General features: G+C 37.7%; 1 protein-coding gene across 7 annotated transcripts in view; it reads right to left on the reverse strand.

Annotated features, from left to right (window-relative positions):
• The window catches only part of ACBD6 (acyl-CoA binding domain containing 6), a 223140-nt gene that overhangs the window by 192895 nt on the left and 9513 nt on the right, over nt 1-20732 (reverse strand). For 6 of the 7 annotated variants that reach the window (XR_006705739.1, XM_045452563.1, XM_045452565.1 and 3 more), the window contains exon 3: nt 19812-19908. The exons of the other annotated variant lie outside the window; for it this stretch is intronic. Coding sequence is in view for 5 of the 6 variants with exons in the window: in XM_045452563.1 (XP_045308519.1) it covers nt 19812-19908 (97 nt within the window). In the remaining variant the exon portion in view is untranslated. The remainder of the gene's footprint in view (nt 1-19811; nt 19909-20732) is intronic. 7 annotated transcript variants of the gene reach the window in all.

A 20732-nucleotide genomic window follows, 5' to 3' on the forward strand; every position in this document is an offset into this window, starting at 1 on the left:
AACAAAAATTATCTTCCTTCACTGGGTTTCAAATCCAAATTAACAGATTTTTCAAGCCCTAAATTTAAAAAAGCCCTGTGTCAAAACTACTGTATGATGGGAAAATGCTATGGTAAAACCTAAGTATATGTTAACAAGAGTAGGTGGGACACATCTCATTAAAAACAAAACAAAACAAAAAACACAAAAAAACTTCTCTAAATATATTTTCCTTTTACTTAATTTAAAACTATAGACTACTAAGAATTCCACTAATTTTTTTTCAAATATATGAAATATTTAACCTAATGAGAAATTGAAAACCTGGAAGATGACAACATTTATTTATTATGTCCATGTACTTCAAGAAGAAATATCAAAGCAAATACACATTATATAGCAGTATCTGGTTCCAGTGCAATCCATTCCCACCAATATCAATGAAAACATTAGAAGTTTATCCCAAGGTAATTTTGCATGAGATCTATGATGAAAAACTACAGTGCTATTTAAAGACAGAATGTTAGTCCTAAAACCATTCATGTATTTTAAGTTATGTCACTAAATTATTTTTTTAACAAAGAATCAACGTGTCACTCAATTCTGCATACACACACATACAGGCATATGCACACCACTTCTTCCTTTCTTCAATTGGCAAATATAATAGGAGAGGACAAGTAAATGCAAGAAGGAATGTGAAAATACCCAATGAATACATTAGATGATTATCCTATTTGTCAATTCTCCCCTGAAACTAACCAAAACATTATACATTTTTTAACCACAAATGGGGACCACTAGATTAAAATGGCAAATGCAAACACACACATACACGCATGCACACAAGTATTACGAATTCTACAGCTCCATATTGTACCACCCTCTATAAAATCAGTAGGGTAGACCATTTTATGTTTTTACTAATACACCATGCTTCTCTGTATCAGAAATTACCTGTACACGGAAGCTAATCAATTTGACCCTAAGTATATTCAATATTTGTTTCTAATAACAAAACATTATAATAGAGTTCTACTCTTAGAACAAATGGTTTTCCAGTAGAAAAAAATAATCTATAATCTGGAAACTAGATAAAATGCATTTTCAATTACTAATTCCTAACTAATACACTTGTTTTTTAATTAAAATAAATCTGAAGGGCACCTGGGTGGCTCAGTCGGTTGGGCATCCAACTCTTCTTGATTTCGGCCCAAGTCGTGATCTCACAAACATGAGACTGAGCCCCGCATTGGGCTCTACACTGCACGTGGAGCCTGCCTGAGATTCTCTCTCTTTCTCTCTCTCCCTCTCCCCTTCTTCTCCCCAGCTTGCACTCTCTCTCTAAAATAAAAAAATAAAGTAAATCTGAAATAATAACCCACTCCAAAAAAAACTATTCCTAGACTATTTCTTCTGCCTAAGTCTTTAATATCATAATTGAATTATGTCTAGTCAAATGTGTAATTGCTTTACTCACAAATAAATATATCCTATTCTACTGCACAAAGAAAAATCTTAAGAATTCTTCTGTAAAAGAAAATTTTAATTACACAAGATACTAATTTTCTAATAAATTTAATTACCAAATGAAATTTATATTGCTTATTTTCCTTATATGAATTAAATAGGAAAATAAAATCCTTTCTCATTTTTAGTTCTCATCTACTATTCCAAGGCTACATTTTTGAATGTAAAAATAAAAGATGTTCTTTATTGAAACTATATCCTTATTTTTCATCAAAACATTACATTTTGATACATTAAATAGAGATAAAAATTTTTTAATTTCTAACCCTACAGTTACTATAATGTGTGTCTATAAGGGAAACAAAAACACAAAATAAGCACAAAATAAGTCTATTAACATTTCACAGGAAATCACAGTAACTTTAAACTGTGAAACACTGCCCTCTACAGTCCACTGAATTAAAAGACAATTCAATTTATCTAAATCACCATTCAATCCAGCCAAGGAATTTTGGACATTCCTGCCTTGTTTTTGTAGCAAGATTCTTCTACACTACATAAAGCTCTTTTTAAAAATAAGTTTATCCTAGGGGCGCCTGGGTGGCTCAGTTGGTTAAGCGTCCCACTTCGGCGCAGGTCATGATCTCACAGTTCATGAGTTCGAGCCCTGTGTCGGGCTCTGTGCTGACAGCTCAGAGCCTGGAGCCTGCTTCACATTCTGTGTCTCCCTCTCTCTCTGCCCCTTCCCTGCTCATGCTGTGTCTGTCTCAAAAATAAACAACCAATAGGTTTATCCTAGATAAATGCCTATTTCAAATATTCTTCAATTTTAAAGTTTCTCCTCTCTGGCTCACCCAAAACTACATGTGCAGTTAAATAGGCATTAACTTTCATGTTCCTGCATAAGGAATACACTACTTAAGCCAATTAAAATCTAACCCAATTAATCCATATACAATGTACCTGAGAAAACATGAACACAAGCCATATAAAAGAGGAATAAAGACACTGCTTTCAGAATTCGATGTATACAACGTCTTAACTCAATTTCCTATTACCTTGGCACTATTATAATTGGGAAAGCTATATAAAGCAAAACAACCTTTCCTCCAGCATCACACATGACACAACTGCCAGATCATTTCAATTCAACATTTACTGATCCTCTTCTGTTTCAGATACTGTCCTGCTACAAGGAATGTAAATATAATCTTAATTTTGGGTAAATTTGTAATATAATAGAAAAGAAAGAAAAATTAAATTCAAAGTGCTAAGCACAAGGGTGCTTGGGTGGCTCAGTCGGTTAAGCATCTGACTCTTGATTTCAGCTCAGGTCATGATCTCTCGGCTCCTGAGTCTGAGCCCTGCTGTGCTGATGGCATGGAACCTGCTTGGGATTCCTGTGTAAATAGGACCTACACACCTCTGTAAACCATAATCCCCACAACTGTGTATAAATTCCAACCCACTTCATTCTTTCATGTTAATGGCCTTGTCTCTGCAGGCATTTCTCTTTTTTTTTCTTTTTTTGTAACCTTGGTCTAAAAAGCTGTAATCAGGATCATAGAAAAGGTCAGAGCTAAAAAATACATTTATAATCAACATAGATTATATTTAAAATGGCAAGAATGGTAGGGAGAAACATCAACATAAGCTGAATCCTTGGGCAAAACAGTATTTAATCATGCAGACTTCATGCTTTATGAATATTTCTATCAAGTCAAAAATGGCCTTTACCACATTCACAACTTCATTCAAAATTCACTTTCCCTGTGTGTTCCCTTCAGCAACACTGTTGGTCCTTAACCATAAATGATGAGTTTTCTATTTATCTCAAGGTACTTTTTTTCAGGAGTTAAAATAACACCATGCATATCTCATGCTCTATAAATGCTGCTGAATTAAATAAAGCAATCCTCCTAATACTGAGTATAAGTTATGCCCTGGAACTTGAAGCAACAAGAGAGGAGCCAGAAAAGGGTTAGAAATACCTCCTATGAGACAAATGTAAAAATATTAGAGTTATTTGAGAAAGAAGAAATAATCTAAAAACTATTTACTAGATTCCTTCTATGGCATTGCCCAGTGGGCAGCATGGCCAGGATACATAGATGAACCCAGCATGGTCCTAGGCTTTCAGGAGCCTGTGGGCTAGACGTATTATCATCAAGAAAGGTTAGATAAGGCTCTTTCTAATGTGAGAGTTTTAACATATGAGAGACTGTAGCCTAAAGAATGATTCTCTAGCATAAGGCAGCCAATGTGCCTTTCATTAAGCACATTAAACTGAATTGGTACCCAATTCAATACCAGTAAGTAACAGTCAAAAAAAGTTAAATCTGAATGATGAGAAAAAGATCAAAGATAAATTTTTGGCAAAAGTAAACATATCTGCCCAGTATTTTTTAATGTAAATTTTATAAGTTATGACTACATTTATAGGTAAATATACTTATTTCTTTAGATTTATTTATTTTTGAGAGAGAGAGAGTGAGCGCAAGCAGGGAAGGGACTGAGAGAGCGAGAGCGAGAGAATCCCAAGCAGGGTCCACACTGTCAGCATAGAGCCTGATGCAGGGCTCAAACCCATGAACCGTGAGATCATGGGTAAGTATATTTATACATATGAATTTATGTACTCTATTGTTCAATTGATAGGTAGGACGATGCTATAAAAACCACAGATGAATATAGCAAGTTTTACAAAAGGCTAGATGGCTACTGGACAGCTAGACAACCACTTATTTGGCTATCAGAAGAAAAGAGAATGGAGTATCAGTTCTCTCATTTATGCTATTTATCTTCATGTACAATACACGAATATAATACAACAGACACTAGTCTAAAAGTCATCACACTAGTAAGGTAAAGAGAAATAAAGTTATTAACAAGATCCCAAGTAAACATAAAAGTTTTAAAAATTTAAGGAGTCAAAAAAAAATAATAATAAAGAGCAAGAGACTAGATGGTGAGAACCAAGGTATTAACGATACCACTGACACATACTGCAAGCCTTAGAAATTCCTAAGAGCTGGGGCGCCTGGGTGGCTCAGCTGGTTAAGTGTCCAACTTCAGCTCAGGTCATGATCTCACCATTCCCAACTTCAAGCCCTGCTTAGGGCTCTGTGCTGACAGCTCAGAGCCTGGAGCCTGTTTCAGATTCTGTCTCTCTCTCTCTCTCTCTCTCTCTGCTCCTCCCCTGCCTGTGCTCTGTCCTCTCTCTCAAAAATAAACATTTAAAAAATTAAAAAAATAAGATAAAAAAAATTCTTAAGAGTAAAATCTCATCTTATTCATAGTGAACTTTGCTCCCTCTGGTGGCCACAAGAAGTTTTACTAGAGTAGGCATGGAGGTAGAGAGCAAATACAACTGCAGGAACTGTCCAGATTAACCTCCAACTATATGTCAAATAAATGTTCAACCTATGAAGACCAATTTTTTAAAAGAACGAATTTATAGTTTAGTCTTATAAAGGTATCCATGCATAATTACACAGTCACAAGTGGATAGATACTTCTGGAAAATATAACTGAAAGAGTATATGATGTGTGGGGCAATATAAAGTTTCATTTGATAGTCTTCTACACTGAATTTTTATTTGCATATGCCTATATTACTTTCAGTAAAACATTACTTTTTGGACAATATAGAAAAACACCCGAACTTTCTCACAAATTTACAATTAATGAGTCTATTCCTCTTATTCAGAGTAAAAGCCATAATCCTTAGGGTAGACTATTCCCTGTGCTCCACTCTACCTCTTCCTACTTCTCTGCCCACCTCCCCATCGCCATATATACCATTCAATCCTTGGAGTTTCAAAAGCACACTAGGCATGATTCTGTCTCAGGTATTTGCACTGGCTGTCCCATCTATACAGAATGCTCTTCCCCAGACAGCTATATGGCTCACTCTTTCACCCCTTCAAATCTATGCTCAATGTCACCTTTTCAGTGAGCCTTCCTTGACCATCATATTTAAAATTGTAATCCCACCTCCTGTACATCCTCTCCCACTTTCTTTTCATAGCATTAATCACCTTCAAATACACTATAATATTTACTTATTTTATTACTTATACTTTATAAGCTCCTTAAGAGGAGGAGAGGTTCTCCTTTGTTCATTGTTATATGCCCGGCACCTAGAGCCATAATTTGCACACAATAAATATACAATTAATGAGAATTAATGGATAATATCAGTAATACCTTAACAAATATCCAAAATAGGACCAAAGGCCTCATTTTATATTTAGTTCAACATTAAACAATAATCTCTTACAGATTAGGATAAAAATTTAATTATATATGCAAAATGCATGATATTAATCTTTTGATAAATGAGATTTACAGAGAGAGCATTGTGTGTGGGGTGTGTATGTGTTTATTTTTGCCTAATACAGGACAAACAGATAACAAATAAGCTCAAATTAAATCATTTTGCTATAGTGCTCAAAAGCCATCATATGGGACTAAAAAACAAAACGGTATTTATCACACTATGCACCTTGGAACAAGAATCTTTTCAAAGGAGCTATAAAAATATCAAATATTAGCTAGAAATTATGGAAAAACATTTAATTCTTTAATTTGGAAAATATACTCTTCTAGAACTATTAATATATTTATCAGGCTATAAAAACATATCTTTTTTATCCAGAGTGAGAAATGTATTAAAATTGTTATAGGACTTACAATTTGGTGTTCCTACTTTATGTCAATGATACCTGTTGAGAAGCAAGGTGGCCACTTCAGAACAGGATTACTGCATGGTTCAGAGCATTCACGTTAAAAAGAATCCTGATCTCCCAAGTGACTAAAGTCAATTAGGTGGCAGTAAGAAAAAGTGACCAGGATACAATTATTCTCCAAATTCACCAAGGTTTTTACAAAATGGTATTGAATATTTGTTAAAACATCAAATTATACACTTAAGATTTATACATTTCACTGTATATAAATTTTACCTTAATAAACAAAAACGCCCTGTTAAAAAATAGTGAACTTCAGTTAATAAGCTTGTTTTTCACAGTACTATAGGTTAACAATTCTGAAACTACTTTCTGTGTAGACGAAGTTTGAACAAATAAGTAAATATAATGAGAATACTGGGAGCCAAGATTGTGTTGGAGAAAGGAGTTACAAATACGGGAAGAGGGAAGACTAAAATGTACCCAATGTAGTGTTGGGTTGGAATTAGAGGTATGAAAATAAATCTGTGGTTTTTAATCTATAAGCACATAAATATAGAAGTATAAATATAGGAGATATGAGAGAGGGTTAGGCAGGTGTGTGTGCATACATACACACGTCTGTATCTATAGTCTGGGTTAGGTACTATACAAATACATACATGAGTATTGTGTATATATTAAGTAGAGGTTAAGTATATACAATGTGTATGTGAATACTGTTTTATCTTTTCAAAGAACCAACTCCTGGTTTCATGTATCTGTTTGTTTGGTTTTTTAAGTTCTTACATCATTTACTTCTGCTCTCATCTTTATTATTCCCTTCCTTCTGCTGGTTTGGGGTTTTGTTTGTTGTTCTTTTTCCAGCTCCTTTAGGTGTAAGGTTAGGTTATTTGAGATTCTTCTTGCTTCTTGAGGTAGGCCTGTATTGCTATAAACTTCCCTCTTAGATCTGCTTTGGAGCATCCCACCCAAAGGTTTTGGACTGTTGTGTTTTGATTTTCATTTGTTTCCAATTTTTTTTTTTTTTTTATTTCTCCTCTGATTTCTTGGTTGACCTATCCATTGTTCAGTGGCATGTTATTTAACCTCCACGCATTTGTGGTGTTTCTAGTTTTTTTTCTTTTGGTTGATTTCTAATTTCAGCATTGTGGTCAGAAAAGATGCATGGAATGACCTCAATCTTTCTGCGTTTTTTGAGACTTATTAGGTGGCCTAATAGGTGATCTATTCTGGAGAAGGTTCCATATGCACCTGAAAAGAAAGTGTGTTCTGTTTCAAGATGGAATGCTCTGCATATATCTGTTAAATCCATCTGGCCCAGGGTGTCATTCAATGCCACTTTTTCCTTGTTCATTTTCTGTTTGAATAATCTGTCCATTGATGTAAGTGAGATGTTAAAGTCCCATACGATTATTATATTACTATTGACTAGTTCCTTTATGTTTGTTATTAACTGTTTTATGTATTAGGGTGCTTCCATGTTGGGTTCATACATATTTATAATTGTTGTATCTTCTTGTTAGATTGTCTCCTTTATTATTATATAGAGTTCTTCTTAGCCTTTTTTTTTTACAGACTTTGTTTTAAAAGTTTATTTTGGGGGCGCCTGGGTGGCGCAGTCGGTTAAGCATCCGACTTCAGCCAGGTCACGATCTCGCGGTCCGTGAGTTTGAGCCCCGCGTCAGGCTCTGGGCTGATGGCTCAGAGCCTGGAGCCTGTTTCCGATTCTGTGTCTCCCTCTCTCTCTGCCCCTCCCCCGTTCATGCTCTGTCTCTCTCTGTCCCAAAAATAAATAAACGTTGAAAAAAAAATTTAAAAAAAATAAAAAAAAAATAAAAGTTTATTTTGTGCAATATAAGTATTGCTATTCTGGCTTTCTTTTGATATCCATTTGCATGATAAATGTTTCTCCATCCCCTCACTTTCAATCTGCAGGTATTTGAAATAAGTCTCTTGTAGGCAGCATATAGATGGTTTTTTTTTAATCCACTCTGTCACCCTGTGTCCTGATTATAGCATTTCATCCTTTTACATTCAAAGTAATTATCAAGATATATGTATTTATTGCCATTTTGTTACTTGTTTTGTGGTTGTTTCTGAAGTTTTTCTCTGATCCTTTCTTCTCTTTCATGGTTTCCTGGTTTTCTTTAGTGATAGATCTTTTGTTTTTATCATTTGCATATATATTAGTGGTTTTTGATTTGTGGTTACCATTAGGTTTGTATATAATATCATCTGCACAGAGCAGTCTATATATTAAAGTTGATAGTCATTTAAGTCTGAACCCATTCTTTACTCTTCCTCACATTTTAGGTATATGATGTCATACTTTACACCCTTTTGTTATTTCCTTGACTGCTTTTATACAGAAATATTTATGTTTACTGCTTTTGTGTTTCTTACTTCCATACTGTCACTTTTGGTCTCTCCTTTCCACTCAAAGTCACCTTTAATATTTCTGGTTTAGTGACTAAAAAAAGTTAGACTGTTAGACTAATGTGGTTTCCCTTGTATGTGTCTGTCTTGTCTCATTACTTAAATTTTTTTTTTAATCACTACATTTTGCCATTTTAGTTATAATGTGTCTTGGTGTGAATCTGCTTTTGTTGATTTTGTTGGAGTTTCTGTGTGGCTCCTGGATCTGGAGATCTGTTTCTTTCCTCAAATTAGGGAAGTTTTTGGCTATTATTTCTTCAAATAAATTTTCTGCCCCCTTTTCTCTCTTCTTCTTCTGGAGTCCCTGTAACATGAATGTTATGTTTGAGGAAGTCACTGAGTTCCCAAAGTCTATTCTCATTCTCCCTAATTTTCTTTTCTCTCTTTTGTTTAGCTTGATTACTTTCCATTGCTCTGTCTTTGGGGTCATTAATTCATTCTTCTGCTTCGTCCAGCCTGCTCTTCATTCCATCAAGTGTATTTTTTTATTTCATTTATTCAAACCTTTATCTCTGCTATGTTATTCCTCATCTCTGTTAAGGGTCTCATTCATGTCTTCCACTCTTTTCTCAAGTCCAGTGAGTATCTTTATGATCATTATTTATTTTTTTTAATGAGAGAGAAAGAGAGTGAATAAGTTGGGGAGAGGAGCAGAGAGCAAGAGAAAGAATCTTCAGCAGGCTCCACACTCAGCACAGAGCCCTATATAGGGCTTGATCCCACAACCGTGGGATCATGACTTGAGCCAAAATTAAGAGTCACATTCAGCCAACAGCCACCCTGCCCCCCCCCCCCCCCGTGATCATTATTTTAAATTGCCTATCAGGCATGTTACTTCTATCTGTTTCACTGAGATCTCCAGCAGTGGCCTTGTCCTGTTCTTTCATCTGGGACAAATTCCTCTGTTGTCTCATTTTGCCAAAGTTTCTGTGCCTCTTTCTCTGTGTTAGAAAAGTCAGCTACTTCTTGTGTTCTTGAGGGTAATGGCCTTATGAAGAAGACGTCCTATAGTGTCCTGCAGTGTAGTGTCCCCTGTTTCCCAGGACCTGGTGTTTCAGGGAGTGCCTCTAATGTGTGCTGTGTGTGCTCTGCTGTTGTGTCCTGGCTGCTTTTTCCTTCAGGACAGTTGTCTGCAGAGACTCTCTTTGCCTGTTGTGGGCAGTGTTTTGTCCCTGGCTGAATGTGGTTAAGTTTTAAGTAGGTGTGCTCTGATCTGCTTGTGAAATGTGACCTGTCACCACTGCCTCCAGAACTGAGGTCCTGCAAAACTCCCAGAAGGGAGATGTGGTATGGACAACAGTCTGGGCTGGTCTTTTGGGGAAGGGTCCTGCCATCCTGGGACTGAGACAAGCCTGACTGGGAAGGGTGGTTCCAACGAAACATGGGGTGAAGGGCTTGGTGTAAGCAAGTTAAGTAGCAAGTGTTGGTGATGGGCTGGTTCCCACAGGCCCTGTTCTTATGCTGTGGGGCAGGTGAGGGCAATGGCATCTGCCAATTCCTTTGTTCCTGGAGGGATTTCTCCATGAATTCTGCCTCTCTGGCATACACTCTGAGATGAGCTAATAACTTTCCCACTGTGCCAGAGGCGCTCTTCAGATCATTGTTTCCACACTATACATCCACAGGCTGTTTGTCCTGCTTTCTCTCCAAAAGCAGCCCCAATCCCTACAGGCTCTCCCAAGCCAAGCCCACCGACATTGAAAAGTCAAGGCTTTAAGCCCTGCTGGTTGCAAGAGTTCATGAAATCCAGCCCCTCTTAAAACCCTTCCAACCCAACTGCTATGGAGATTCGTTTTCCCCATGTGCTCCCCTGTGTGCTAGTCTGTTTCTCACTCTTCTCCGCAACCAAGGCTCCCTTCCCACTGCAGTGGCCACAACCCATTTCGCTTCCAAACCACGTCTCTGTACTTCCTACATTCTTGGATATGGCCTCTTTTGTGCCTTTAGTTATGAAGTTCTGCCAGTCTTCGGGTCAATTTCTTAGGTATTTAGAATGACTTCATAGTTATCTAGTTGCATCAGTGGGAGAAGGTGAGCCTAGGGTTCTCCTACTCCCCTGCCATCTTACCAAACTCTGCCAATATGTTTTACATCTTAAATTTACATGATATTCTATGCCAATTATACATCAAAAATCAGGGTGGGGGGACAATTAAGATGAGGTCTGAGGTGGACCCCAAATTCAATGACTGGTGTCTGTGTGAGAAAAAGGAAAGGGAAATTTGGATACAGACACGCAGGGAAGAAGGCCATGTGAAGACACAGGCAGAGACTGGAGTTATGCTGACACAAGTTAAGGAATGCCTACGGCCACTGGAAGCTGGCAGAAGCAAGGAAGAATTCTTCCCTACAGCCTTCACAGATAGCATGGCTCTGCTAACACTTCATTTTGGACCTCTAGCCTCCAGAACTGTGACAGAATAAATGTCTGTTGTTTTCAACGACAAAGTACCAGTGTTTGGTACTTTGCTATGGCAATTCTAGGAAACTAATATAGCCTATAACATCATGTGCCAAAAAGTAAGAAACTGCTCAAAGAATGATGGACACATATCAAAAGGACACAGGAACCATCTTGAAGGAGCTCCCAGTAGCCAAATAACTAAGGATGAGTAATGGATTATAACTCACTGAATAAAACAGAAATCCCTAAGTATATACAGTACTGATATAAATACATGAAATGCTGGGAGAGGCAATCAGCACATTCTCTGTCAGTAGGCCAGGCTCTGACCACTCTCTACCTAGGCCATTTCTCAGGGTTGTGTGTGCAGCAAGCAACCCTCAAGGATGAGGTAATCTTCCCAACTCCTGACAAAGAGCAGGCTTGCTTCCACCTACTATAAAAGTGGTGAATCCCAAAAGTCCAGTGCTCCTTTGCTATAGCACAACCGACTGCATATGTAGGAATCCATCTAGGCCCACCTGCATCATCCCTGTGGGACTTGGGGGATGTGAGAAACCAATGCAAATCAAATGAATCTCATGCAGTTTGCCATGCCATGAATAATAAAGTCCTTTGGCTCAGACCCAGAAGTCTTGTACCTCTGCCAGCATCTAAGAAACAGTAACAGGCTAACTTAGTTTGCAAGTAGGGTACAATCCTAGATCTTTCATAGTTCTTGAAAATGAATAAGTAAATAAATAGAGAAAAAGAGAAAGCCCACTTTTACAGCGGAATGCCAAATAATAAATGTAGAAGAAATGATGGAGTTGAAAAATCATTAATGGATGTTAAAACTAGTGGATGAAATCTGATTAGGAAAAGGACACATAGTCTCAAAGTATCTCCTCACAAATTACTAATTACAAAGAGAAAAATAGGAACGTTACAGTAATCAGGCAGACACCATGTTAAGCAAGTAATCAAAGTTAACATAACCAATATTGGGACAAATAAACATCAAGTATCTCCTAATATGATGCATTGAGGACACAATTCTGTGGTATTCCTCCTAAAAATGTATAATCTGAATCTAATTATGAGGAAACAGCAGACAAAGCCAAACTGGGGACATTCTACAAAAGAGCTGGCCTATATTCTTCAAACCTATCACAATGAAAAAAGAAAAAGAAAAGCTAAGTAACTGTTGCAGACTAAAAGAGACTAAAGAGACAACTAAATGCAGTGCATGATCCTGGACTGGATGATGGATCAGAATGTTTTAAAATAACTTTGAAGGAGGGGCACCTGGGTGGCTCAGTCGGTTGAGCACCCAACTGTTGATCTGGGCTCAGGTCATGATCCCACAGCCATGGGATCAAGCCCTGCATCAGCCTCTGCACTAAGTGTGGAGCTTGCCTGGGATTCTTTCTTTCCCTCTCCCTGTGCCCTTCTCCCCACTTGCATGTCTGTGCATGTTCTCTCTCTCTCTCGCGCTCGCTCTAAAAATAAATAAAAATAATAAAATAACTATAAAGCAGATTTTTAAAATAAATGATAAATTTGAATATGGACTATGGATTCAACAGTGATATTGAATTTAATGTTAAAATTCTTGATTTTGAGAAAAGAGAACTACTGCATCCTGTTGACCAGAATGAAAATTGGTACAGCCAAGACAGGAAACAGCATTGAGATTTCTCAAAAAATTAGAAATAGAACCCTCATACAATCTAGTAATTCCACTCTACATCTAGAAGAAATGAAATGAGAATCTTGAAGAGATATTGGCACTCCCATGTTTGCTGCAGCATAATTCACAACAGCCAAGATACAGAAACAACCCAAGTGTCTACCTATGGATGAATAGATACAGAAGATGGATAAAGAGCCTGGGTAGTTCAGTTGGTTAAGCACCTGACCCAATTTCAGTTCACGTCATGATCTCACAGTTTGTGAGTTCAAGCCCCGCACTTTCAGTGCAGAGCCTGCTTTGGATCCTCTGTCCTCCTTTCTCGTGCACATGCTCGTTCTCTCTTTCTCTCTCTCCCCAAAATAAACAAAAATTTTTAAAAAGGCAAAAAAAAAAAAGATGTGTTATATGTAAACAATGGAATATTATTCAGCCATGAGAAAGAAGGAAATACTGCCATTTGTGACAATATAGATGAACCTGGAAGATATTATGCCAAGTGAAATAAATCAAAGACAAATATTGTATGATCTCACTTATATGCAGAATGTGAGGAAATTAAAAAGTCAAACTCAAAGAAGCAGCGAGTAGAGTAGGTGGTTACTAATGGGCTGGTAGGGAATGGGAGATGGGGAGATGTTAGTCAAAGGGTATAAAGTTGCAGCTGTATAGGATGAATACATCTAAAGACCTAATATACAGGCATGATAGGGGTGCCTGACTGGCTCCGCGAGTAGAGCATGCAACTCTTGATCTTGGGGTTATTAGTTCAAGCCCCACATTGGATATGGAGCTTTAAAAAAAAATAAAATAAATAACATAAAGGCATGATGACTTCAATAAACAATACCGTACTGAATACTAGAAATATGCTAAGAGAGTAAATATCAGGTACTCTCATTACAAAAAAAAAAAACTATATGGGAAAGGATATATTGATTAGTTTGGCTGTAGTAACCATTTCACTATATGTATATCAAATCATGGTATGTACCTTAAGTATATACAGTTAGTGCGTGTGTGGGTGTGTGTGGGTGTGTGTGTGGGTGTGTGGGTGTGTGTACAATGCCCCACAGGGACTCTGAGCCCAGGGATTTTAAAAAAAGGCAATTTCAAAAGAACTCATAACACCAAAAAAGTCCCAGTTTTTATAATTATGGTGTAGTTATAGAAGAGAAAGTCCTTGTTCTAAGAAATAACGAAGTATTTAGTGGTAAAGTCTAAAATGGTTCAGAAAAATTTTGAGTGTATGCATGTAAATAGAATGCTAAAGCAAACATAAATAACTGGTGTATCTAAATAAAGACTGTCCAAAAGTTCTTTGTACTATTGCTGAAACTTTAAAAAAAATTTTATCGGGGCACCTGGGTGGCTCAGTCGGTTGAGCATCCAACTTCAGCTCAGGTCATGAGTTCATAGTTCATGGGTTTGAGCCCTGTATTGGGCTCTGTGCTGACATCTCAGAGCCTGGAGCCTGCTTCGGATTCTGTGTCTCCCTCTCTCTCTCTGCCTCTCCCCTGCTCATACTCTCTCTCACAAAAATAAATAAATATTTAAAAAATTGTTTTAATTATATCAAGTATACATTAGTTAATAATAACATACCATTATTAGTTAATATAGTGTTAATGTATTATATATTTGAAATCTGCTAAAGAGAATAAATATGAAGTGTTCTCAGCACACACACACAAATGGTAACTATGAGAGGTGATGAATACATTAATTAGTTTGTGATAATCATTTCACACTGTATACATATATCAAATACACCTTAAATATATATAATTTTTATTTGTCAAAAAATAATAATTTATACCAAAATAAAAACTCACCCTTCTTCCCTGGCAAAAAACCAAATAAGGCAAAAGAATTGCCTTGATTAGACATTCAACAGCACATTCTTGAGATAAGATGAAACATAACAGAAAACATAGTCAAGGGTTTACATTTTTTAATGTTTGTTTTGAGAGCAAGCAGGAGACGGTCAGAGAGAGAGGAGAGAGAATCCCAAGCAGGCTCCACACCACCAGCAAAGAGCTCAACACAGAGCCTGAACTCATGAACCATGAGATCATGACCTGAGCTGATACCAAGAGTTGGACACTTAACTGACTGAAACACCCAGGCGCCCCTCAAGGGTTTACATTTTAAAGCATTGCTCATTTCATACTTCATTTTATACTTCACTCCATGGAGCTTTGATTAAATCAGTAGCTGCTTTTATTTGAATTTTTCATGCATATACACATCCATAAGTTTACATGCAATATATACATTTTATATATATACACAAATATATATGTGTGTAAATACATGTAAAAATAAAATGTCAGCTACAGAACGGTTAGCAGAGTGGTGAAGAGTGGGGGCTCTGGACTCCTATACATAAAAGTGCGTATCACAGCACCATCATTTTTTTTTTTTTTTAATTTTTTTTTTTTCAACGTTTATTTATTTTTGGGAGAGAGAGAGACAGAGCATGAACGGGGGAGGGGCAGAGAGAGAGGGAGACACAGAATCGGAAACAGGCTCCAGGCTCTGAGCCATCAGCCCAGAGCCCGACGCGGGGCTCGAACTCACGGACCGCAAGATCGTGACCTGGCTGAAGTCGGACGCTTAACCGACTGCGCCACCCAAGCGCCCCTGCACCATCATTTTTTAGCTGGCTAATCTTGGATAAGATACTAAGTCACTGTGCCTGAATTTCCTCATTTTTATTTTATTCTATTTTTTAAAGTTTGCTTATTTTGAGAGAGAGAGAAAGAGAGAGAAAGCACGTGTAAAGGGGAAAAAGAGAGGGAAACTGAGAATTCCAAGCAAGCTCAGTGCTGTCAGCACAGAGTCCCACACAGGGCTTGATCTCACCAACTGCGAGATCATGACCTGAGCTGAAATCAATAGTCAGATGCTTAACCAATTGAGCCACCCAGCTGCCCCTTTTTTTTTTTTTAAGTTTATTTATTTAAGAGAGAGAGAGGGAAAGCAAGAGCAGGAGAAGGGTAGAGAGGGAGAGGGACACTTACACTGAGCCACCCAGACATCTCTAAATTTCCTCATTTTTAAAATGAAGACAATAATAGTTTCTAATCTAATTTTTAAGATTCTCATGAAGATTTCAAAGGATGATACATATAAAGAGCTTAGCACATTCAGCAATGAGAGGCATTATTATTTGTTTGCAGAAACTAGTATCAAAATGATTTCTTTAACCTAAAAGATAATGAATGAATACCAAATGTCCTGAGATTTCAGTTATGATCAACTTCATATCAGTCAAAAAGAAAGGGGAAAACAGCTGTGTCAAAGGGGACCAGCTCAGAGTGCTTAAATTAAAAACAAAAATGTAAACAGGGCACCTGGGTGGCTCAGTCGATTAAGCGTCCAGCTCTTGATTTCGGCTCTAGTCATGATTTCACAGTTCATGAGATCAAGCCCCACATCAGGTTCTGTGATGACAGCATGGCACCTACTTGGGACTCTCTCTCCCTCTCTCTCTCTCTGCCCCTCCCCCACCCATGTGCTCTCTCCTCCTCTCTCAAACATTAAAAAAATGTAAACAAAACATAAAATTCCTCTTTACAACTAGATTATGGATGTAAAAATATATTTAGAACAATGTATTGAAGAATGATCTTTATTTGAAAGTACCTTTGATTCTGCTTGGTTTATTCAAGTTTATGTTCAATAGGTGAGATTTGGATTTTTTTTCTTAAATGTTTATTTTTAAGAGAGAGAGAGCAGGAGAGGGGTAGAGAGAGAGGAGGACAGAGGATCTGAAGCGGCTCTGTGCCAACAGCAAAAGAGCCCAACGTGGGGCTCAAACCCCTGAACCATGAGATCATGACCCGAGCCGAAGTCACATGCTTAATTGACTGAGCTACCCAGGTGCCCTGAGATTCAGATATTTTTACTTTTTTATTTTTTATTTTTTTTATTTTTTTTTTTTAACATTTATTTATTTTTGAGACAGAGAGAGACAGAGCATGAACGGGGGAGGGGCACAGAGACAGGGAGACACAGAATTGGAAGCAGGCTCCAGGCTCTGAGCGGGGCTCGAACTCACGGACAGCGAGATTGTGACCTGAGCGGAAGTCGGACGCCCAACTGACTGAGCCACCCAGGCACCCCTCGGATATTTTTAAAAAGCATCCTGGGGCGCCTGGGTGGCGCAGTCGGTTAAGCGTCCGACTTCAGCCAGGTCACGATCTCGCGGTCCGTGAGTTCGAGCCCCGCGTCGGGCTCTGGGCTGATGGCTCAGAGCCTGGAGCCTGTTTCTGATTCTGTGTCTCCCTCTCTCTCTGCCCCTCCCCCGTTCATGCTCTGTCTCTCTCTGTCCCAAAAATAAATAAACGTTGGAAAAAAAAAAAAAAAAAAAGCATCCTTACTGCCTGTTTAAATTTCCATAAGGAAGAATTATCTAACCACATGGACTCTGTAACCATTTGTAAGAGTGAGAGTTAACACAACTTTACTTAGTAGTAATTAAGGTACTGAAGGTGAGAAATCATAATTTTTGTCATTTACCAGAAGTTATAAACTCAAGGGCACCTAGGTGGTTGAGTTGGTTAAGCATCTCTTTTTTTTTTATGAAATTTATTGTCAAATTGGTTTCCATACAACACCCAGTGCTCATCCCACAGGTGCCTCCTCAATGCCCATCACCCACTTTCCCCTCCCCCTACCCCCCCCCATCAACCCTCAGTTTGTTTTCAGTATTTAAGAGTCTCTTTGGTTTCCCTCCTTCCCTCTCTGTAACTTTTTTTCCCCCTTCCCCTCCTCCCTGGTCTTCTGTTGAGTTTCTCAGAATCCATATATGAGTGAAAACATATGGTATCTGTCTTTCTCCGCCTGACTTATTTCACTTAGCATAACACTCTCCAGTTCCATCCACGTTGCTACAAATGGCCAGATTTCATTCTTTCTCATTGCCAAGTAGTATTCCAATGTATATAAGCGTCTGACTCTTGATTTGGGCTTAGGTCATGATCTCATGGTCATGAGACCAAGCCCCACGTCAGGTTCTGCACTGAACATGAAGCCTGCTTGGGATTCTCTCTCTCTCTCCCTCTGCCCATCCTCTGCTTGTGCTTTCTCTCTCTCTCGCAATAAATAAACGTTAAAAAAAAAAAAAAAAGAAGTTCTAAACTCAAATGTCTACATGGGCCAGCCATCAGAAACAGTCAAGTAAAATCAATAGGGAAGAACTAAGACCACAGTGACTGACAAGTACTCACCAAAATGCATTCAAACTCAAGTTTTTTTTGCTTTTTATTTATGTATTTTTAAATGTTTACTTATTTTGAAAGAGAAAGCAAGCACAAGTGGGGGAGGGGCAGAGAAAGAGGGAGAGACAGGATCCCAAGCAAGCTCGGCACTGTTAGAGCAGAGCCCGATGTGGGGTTTAAACCCACGAACTGTGAGATCCTGACCTAAGCTGAAACCAAGAGTCGCATGCTTAACCAACTGAGCCACCCAGGCACACCCTCCTTGTTTTGCTTTTTAAACATTGTGCCATACGTGCTCACTTCGGCAGCACATATACTAAACATCGTGCCATATGTGTTCAGGCTGAGTTCAGCTCAGAGGGGCATCTATTTTGACCACTGAATTTCAGATATGAAGTCCTTAGGACCTCTATGATATGTATTTGTATGCAAACTTGTTTTATAAAAGATATTAACAAAATGGAATATTTCTGAAAATGAATATTCACGCACATCAAAAACATCAGGAAATGTTTCAATGACTTCAAAAAGCCAGTCGTATCATTAAAGATACCCTAAGCTGGTTATCTCTCCCTGTCTATAGTCACAATTAAGATAGATTTTTTTATGTCATAAGATATAATCTTTAAGACATTTTAAGATTCCATGACTGGGGCGCCTGGGTGGCTCAGTCAGTTAAGTATCCGACTTCGGCTCAGGTCATGATCTCATGGTTTGTGAGTTCGAGCCCTGCATCAAACTGCATGACAGCTCAGAGCCTGGAGCCTGCTTCAGATTCTGTGTCTTCCTCTCTCCCTGTCCCTCCCTCACTCACACTCTGTCTCTCAAAAATAAATAAACACTAAAAAAAAAAAATTTAAGCAGGATTCCATAATTAATAGAACAAACTTCCTTCAAACTGGTAAAACGTGTACCAATGAAATCAATTATTACCAAAAAAATCTGAAAATCACTGTATTCATTCATTACTGAAATGTTTTGTCTAAGTATTATTAATAAAAAGTAATAATTTGCATTTTTTTAAGTTTATTTATTTTGGAGAAAGAGTATGAGCAGAGGAAGGGCAGAGAAAAAAGAGAGAGACAGAATCCCAAGCAGGCCCCACACTGTCAGTGCAGAGCCTGATGCAGGCTTGAACTCACGAACCATGAGATCATGACCAGAACTGAAATCAAGAGTCAGGCACAACCCACTGAGCCACCCAGGAACCTCTCAATTTGAATTTTTTACATGATACCAAAGTAGTCTTTATTCCACTAAAACACCTGTCAACCATGTATTTAAATTTTTTTTCAAATAAAATAGCAACCCCACTGTTAATTAAGTTCTTTCTAGATGTTCTCCAATAAGTTACCAGGAAAAAAGCGTACACTTAAGTGAACAACATCCAATACCCCCAAGGTCCAAAGTAATCTCTTTCCACGGGATTCCCTAGCACTCATATTACTACTGTTTTATACTATAATCATATTTTGTTATGTTTTATCTTCTATAATATACTTTAAACTATACAATGGCAGAAAGCATGTCTTACACACATTTTATCCCCATCAAAAAGCATTTTGTACATGTACAGAAAGTGTTCATAAAAAAAATCCAAGAGAAACCTACCATTTCTCAAGATAATGATTATCTCATGTTAAACCCTTTCAAATTCTGACATGAACGGAGTTTTTACAAAATTGAAATTATGATTATACTTTTAAAAATTCTCTATAATTCAGAGGAGTTCTCAGAATCAGTAGCTGGTTATGTTAACATTCAAGCAACAGCATTTTGAGACAAGCAAATATTATAATAACTTTACAATCTTTTAAGAAAATAAAACTTTAAAAATGTTACTTAAGCCTACACTTGGTTTTAAACCTTTATTTGAGAGACGAAGATCATGTTTTTGGAAAGCATTATTTACAATCATCAAATCTTACCTGAGGATTCCAACCTGGATCTAATTTCTTAACTACTGCAATGTATTCCTGCATTGCTTGACTGGGGCTTGAATCACCAAGTGCTTTCCATGCTTCCCTACAGTAAAGAATATCCAAAATGACCCATCATTAACTATGGAAATAATGCAAACAGCACATTCCTTTTTAGTATTAAAAAATTGGCATACACATTTTAAGGATGTGGGCTATAGATCTAATAAGCCACAGATGAGTAGGTCTCTTTTTGCATTTACCTTGGTCTATACCAATGCACACCTTATGTCCCACCACCTAAGGAGCCTTTTTAAACATTTTTTCCTAATCACCCTCCCCCATGAAATTTTAGTAACACAGATACATTGTATAACAATTGAATTTTGGAAGACCACAAACCACTAGAATATCCAAGATTTTATAACTCCCCCAAACCCACCTTTCATCCCTATTGAGAATGTATGATCTACAGACCAATAAAAGTAGTTTCCACCTTTTGAATTAACTGTGCTTATAGCATTTCAGTAACATAGGAACTAATCAGCACAAGAAACAATATTTCCTGGGAAAATAGTTCAAACTTCTTATTTAAGCCGTGAGAAATACACCTTTCCCTTCTGCTGTTATCTCATCTGTAAGCTGCCAGTAGTGGGTCCTGAGACAGGGACTTCAAAAGTGAGGGGTGGTAAGGACAGAGATAAGAATTCTAATGAGTAAGAAGGTAGGGACTACTTGCAATATAAATACCAAGAGTAATATTTTAATCCTGTGCCCCCTTCTGGGTCATCCTTTTCTTCTTTTTTCTTCAAGCTGCCAAGATAGGCTCTTTCTTGGTTTTGTCCTCCCAGTTCTGCTTCCAACCAGGAAGTAGATCCACTGATCCAGCATAAAACACAATTCAGTGCCACAGGTTTTTACCACCTTCCT

Source organism: Leopardus geoffroyi, chromosome C3, assembly GCF_018350155.1.
Source record: "Leopardus geoffroyi isolate Oge1 chromosome C3, O.geoffroyi_Oge1_pat1.0, whole genome shotgun sequence".
NCBI lineage: Eukaryota > Metazoa > Chordata > Mammalia > Carnivora > Felidae > Leopardus > Leopardus geoffroyi.